This window comes from Lygodium microphyllum, chromosome 29, assembly GCF_053477565.2.
Source record: "Lygodium microphyllum isolate KBCC chromosome 29, Lygodium_microphyllum_v1.1.10, whole genome shotgun sequence".
NCBI classification, from domain to species: Eukaryota; Viridiplantae; Streptophyta; class Polypodiopsida; order Schizaeales; family Lygodiaceae; genus Lygodium; species Lygodium microphyllum.
In genome coordinates, this window is record NC_141163.1 from 33318611 (window position 1) to 33323927 (window position 5317).

The 5317-nt window shown below is 43.9% G+C and overlaps 1 protein-coding gene across 1 annotated transcript; it reads left to right on the forward strand.

The window, feature by feature from the left end:
• The first annotated feature begins 480 nt into the window (after nt 1-480).
• On the forward strand, nt 481-5019 carry LOC148010511 (uncharacterized). Its single transcript, XM_087671618.1, has 4 exons — nt 481-1046; nt 1229-1378; nt 1604-2239; nt 2842-5019. The coding sequence occupies exons 1-4, from the start codon at nt 531-533 to the stop codon at nt 4081-4083; spliced, it is 2544 nt and encodes an 847-aa protein (XP_087527744.1). The 5' UTR covers nt 481-530; the 3' UTR covers nt 4084-5019.
• Nucleotides 5020-5317: the final 298 nt, after the last annotated feature.

Sequence of the window (5317 nt, forward strand, 5' to 3'; positions counted from 1 at the left end):
GAATTATCTCATCCTGGTTTCATATTTTTATATCCCCACAGAATTAGAGGTCGGGTCCCCTGCTTCATTGGATTATGCCCGGCCGAATCGTGTTGACAATAACCCACCAAAAATGAGAGCATGGAGGGGCCCTTCTTGACTTTGCCATTTTATTCAATTCTCTGGGTCTGATTAATTGGGCTTCCTCCTCAAGCTTACGCTTTCATCTCATGGGTGCATTCTGTGGGTGCACAGTGTTCATGCACCCCCCCTCCCCTCTTTCCTGGAATCAGCCCCCAGAACAGAGTTTTTGCTTGAAAATTACGGGCCTTCAGCTTGTCTGCCAAACAGAGCAGGTCTGGACATTCCTTCGTCGTTCTTTCCCCTTCATTGAATTGCTTCACAGGACTGCTTAAGCACCAGTGTTCATCTCCTGAAAATATCTCCTTCAACCAGCATTGCTCCCTCCCCCCTCTTGATCTCCCAAGGAATAAAATTTTGTGAATGCCCACACCTATCCACAACTGGCGCACATTGCCGTACCCGGCAACATGGTAAAATGGAGGCCTTGGCCACCAATTCTCTCAAAGAAATACCAGGTGAATTTGATTGTGCATAGCTGGGAGGGTCTTCATTTGACCCATCAGGCTGTAAGAGAGGAAAATGGCGTCGGTCAGCAGCAGCAGCAGCCTGCAGGCAGAATTGAGCATGATCAGCATGCCTCGAGCAAAAATGGTGATGCCCACCCTGCCCCCTCCAACTTCAGCAAGAATGGGGAGCACGATCAGCATGCCTCGAGTAAAAATGGTGATGCCCACCCTGCCCCCTCCAACTTCAGCAAGAATGGGGAACTAGGAAGGGTTATGATCAAGGTAAAATGGAAAGGCAGCAAGGGTGGCCTGAGGTTGCACTTCAGAAACAGCCTCAAGAGGACAAGAACAACTGAAAAGATCCTCGAGGATGGCTGCGTCATCAATTGGGATGAGCAATTTGAGCATGTCTGCGTGCTGTCCATGACAAAGGACTGCATCTTCTTACCTTGGGACATCCGTCTCATGGTCATTAAGGTCCCTTACGGCTCACTATAATCATAAACAAGTGCTTATTTCTATGTGATATTGGATGGAACAAATTCATCTCTGTGATGGATCTGCATCATCCCAAATACTCTTTTTAGCAGCCTAGATTTGTAAGGAAGGAAAGGGTTATATAAAGGGAAAACCATTGAGACATTATGTTTTTTCTCCAGGTTTGCTCAAAATCAAAGGTGAGTGTCATAGGTACTGCGAATGTGAACCTTGGTGAATACGCATCAGCAACACAAGGAGATTTGGAACACACCACAAAGGTTCACATTTTAGGTTCTGGAGTGTTGGGGATGGAAGCATCGGCCATCATAGTGAGCATTTGTGCTTTACCTTCTGTAATAAGGACGCATCACTTGAATACTAGCAATGTCAAGTGCATGAATATTACCAAGAACAAAATCCATAATGATAATGATGACGATTTAAGCAGTTTATGCAACTCAATTTTGTCTGATTAGCTTTAAAGTATCAGTTTTTTGATTGAGCAATTCACCTCGTGGGTGTAGAAATAGCTCATACCATGTAATGATGTGCAGGTTACCATAAAGTTGAGGGAAGTGGTAGGACATGATGGCCTCGGTTTCGAGAGGTGTGTACCTCCTTCTTTGCACTGCCTAAGTGGTTCTCTGTTCTGTGATCAACAAATCTGGGAAGAGATGAAGGCCAAAAGCATGAGAAGATCTCTTACAATTGCTGGAAAGAAGACGTCAGGTGAGCTGGTTATCTGCAATGGGAAACTGTCTCCGAAAAGCGAGGAGAGTTCAGGAGATACAGTAGATTCAAGTGACACAGACTCTATCGGTAATTCAGAGGGAGGCATAATGGCTAGTGAAGATAACTACTATTTGCGAAGCTATGGGCCTCTCGCAAGGGTAAATCGTTTTCTTGAAGGGGCCCTTTCTGACTACCGGAAAAATAATCATGCGGATGAACCAGCACCATCAAGAATTGAAGCATATCCCAAAGCAACAGAAGATACCTCCACGTCGGACTCAGACCAGAGTGTCACCTCTCAGCCAACCATGAGAAGTCTATTATCTTGGAAAAGGAGAAAAACTTCTCGCACTCGGGGGGAGCCACTGCTGAACAAAGCTTATGGTGAGGACGGAGGTGATGACATTGATCGTGACAGACGATTGTCAGGTTATCCTATTGAACCGCTCCTTGCTCAGGTAAATCTCAATCGATGTGAAGCATGAATTGATTATCTGGCTGTCTCAGGCATTGAATTGCTTCTGCTAGGAGAATGCATTCTAACTGTATCATTGCAGACAGCAGCATAAGTCTACAGTCCAAGGGTAGGTCCATGCTCATCTCATACTTTGACAAGCACCTGGATGTAACTCACTAGTCCAATTCAACCAGACTCCTTTTATCAAGTAGTACTTGACATTACAGCCTAGCTTGATTATTCCCAAGGTCGAAACTGCATAGCCTTTGTGTTTCCAAAATGCTGGAAGGGCTGTTGCTTTCCCCATGTTTGGTGCTGATTCAAAAGAGGATGTCAACTGTCAAGTGCAGTGACCATTGCCCTTGAGGTGTAAATTTAGATCTTGCGATTGTAAATTGCATTTAAACAATTGTTCTCATGATTGGCACATTTGTGCTTTCTAGACAATTGTCTATTGTTGTCTTTTGAACGGATTTTGCCTCTGCAAGAACTGTAGGTCCATAATGCTACCCGCCGCATGATGATGGTTATTCCACCACAGTTCTCTTTGTATTCATGTCTCAATAATAAGTACTGTACTGATATTTTTGGTCTTTGCTGCAGTGTCCAAAAGATGTGTTATCCTTGAACCTTTCTGACTGCCTAGCTTTTGGAGAGGAACATTTCAGTGTTGGAAGCTGGGTGAAGAAGGAACTAGTCAGTAGGGATGGCCATATGAAACTTACCACTCAGGCATTTTTTGCATCCATTGATCAGAGACACGAGAAAGCAGCAGGTGAAAGTGCATGTACAGCACTGGTGGCTGTCATGGCTCACTGGCTACATCAAAATCCAGACAGGATGCCCATTGAAGCAGAGTTTGATACACTCATCAGAGAAGGCTCTGCAGAATGGAGGAAGCTTTGTGATGTTGAGATGTACAGAAATCGGTTTCCAGATGGCCATTTTGACCTTGACACAATAATCGAGGCAGGAATTCGACCTCTGATGGCTTTACAAGCAAAGTCTTTTGTAGGCTTTTTTAAACCTGAGGGGGTTGGGAATACTTGTGACTTCCTGCATGATGCCATGACTTTTGATGACATCTGGGAGGCCATTGAGAAGGCAGCCAGCATCGAGCCTGCAGTGTACATTGTGAGTTGGAATGATCATTTCTTCGTTTTGAAAGTGGATAGGGAAGCTTACTACATCATTGACACATTAGGAGAGAGGCTTTATGAGGGGTGCAAACAAGCATACATCCTACGATTTGATGTGGATACGAGTTTGTGCCATGTGCCATTGACAGAAAAGTTGGGTGAAAAGCAAACTGATAAGAAACCTGTAGTTACATGTTCCCATGAGAAAAAGGATGCCCCTGGGTCTTATTCTAAAGACAAGAAACATGATACTCCTGGATCACTACCAGCAACAGCATCACCACCATCATCGTCATTGTCATTGTCATCGTCTTCGTCGTCGTCATCATCATCATCATCATCATCATCATCAGCTTCTTCTTCTCCTCCTCCTCCTCCTCCTCGTTCTTCTTCTTGTTTTTCCTCGTCATCATCATTGCCATTGGAATTGAAAGCACCCATCATTCCATCCTCAAAATGCAATCAAACAGACCAAGGAGTAGATATTACTAAAACTGATTTGTCAAAGGATGCAAATCAAACAACGTATAAGGCAAAGGAAGCATGTAAAGAGTTTTTCAAGGGCTTCTTTGCTGCTCTGCCACTGAGGGAGCTTCAAACGGACATCCAAAAAGGTCTAATGGGGAGCACCTTACTGCATAAACGCCTTCAAATTGAGTTCCATTATACTTCTTTGGGTCCAATGCCATCAATAAGCCTACTATGAGAAATCTAAACAACTACAGTTATTTTATCCGTTAATCAAGGAACATCAATCACTTTTGGGAAAAGGTGGAGCCTCCTACTCACAATTAGAGGGTTTTCAAAGTGCTCCCTCAATGAGACACCCCTACATATTTTTAAAACTATTTGTTACTTTTCTGCAGGTTTTATGGTGTTTGGCCACAAAATTGGCTACACTGTTTATCTGCCATATCTTTCTAATTTGTAATAAACCACTGTTTAACAAGGCTGTGTGTGTACTTCATATTTCCATCCAGCCAAATCTCAATGATCAGACTTGAATTGTTTGTTGATTATGCCAGCCCTTGTGCCTGCTCTCTGTGTCTGAAAGTCCACTTATTTCCTTCTTCCAGTGTTCAGGAAACAGTTTTGGTTGAACCATAGATGAATCCTTCTCGTCCACATTCAGGAGGACTTTCACAATTTGAGCCAGTGTTTTCTTTGAATTGTCACAAACTGTGAACCAAAATCGCGTGGTTCTGAAGAGGTATTTTCCCTTCTTGAACCCTTTTGAGAAGGCTTTTTCGAAATTCCAAGTGACTCTAGATGAAGCAAACCTGTCTTTCCCCAAACTCTTCTTCTTTCTGGCAATTCAGAGACCTGAGACACATACTGTACATAGTTCTTCATGCTGAAAGAGCTATGCCAGGCTGCAGAGTCTAGAGAATGTCTCTAATACGCCCTTAACTAGGCAGCCTGCTGACAGTGCCACAAGGTTCAGACTGGAACAGGGACTGCACCCACATATTACCCATGAACCTGGATATCTGGACCGTGTATCTAGCTGCTTGGCCCCTAGCACAATCCCTCAAGAAGGAAAGACTCAACCCCAAAATCTTGCTCTCCTCGTGTACCAGGTGAGCGGTGAACAATCACGTACATTAGAGGTCTGAGCGATTATCACCTGAAAGCCTGATGTATTCTCTCCCTGCATTTGATACACAGAAGTCTTTAGAGGTCATTCGTTCTGTCTCTGAATCTTCAGACGTTGTCCCCTTTATGGTAAGCCTGCCAAACCTGTTTGAAGGTCTCTAGTTTCTGATAGATCCACCTTAGCAATGACAAGGTTAGCATTTGAAATGTGCCTTCGAACTTCCCAGGACATGCATGTATAAAGCTTTGCCCATCTCCAAGATCACTATTATAGGACATGTTGATCAATGCTAATGGGAGATGGATAGTGGCACAAGCCACGACACCTAATGGGAGCTAGATAG

Bases quoted from the DNA above. Each gene is read 5' to 3' on its own strand.
- LOC148010511 (XM_087671618.1), top strand. From the start codon at position 531: ATGGTAAAATGGAGGCCTTGGCCACCAATTCTCTCAAAGAAATACCAG. The intron at 1,047-1,228 runs GTCCCTTACGGC...TTTTTTCTCCAG, and splicing joins TCCGTCTCATGGTCATTAAG to GTTTGCTCAAAATCAAAGGT. The intron at 2,240-2,841 runs GTAAATCTCAAT...TCTTTGCTGCAG, and splicing joins TTGAACCGCTCCTTGCTCAG to TGTCCAAAAGATGTGTTATC.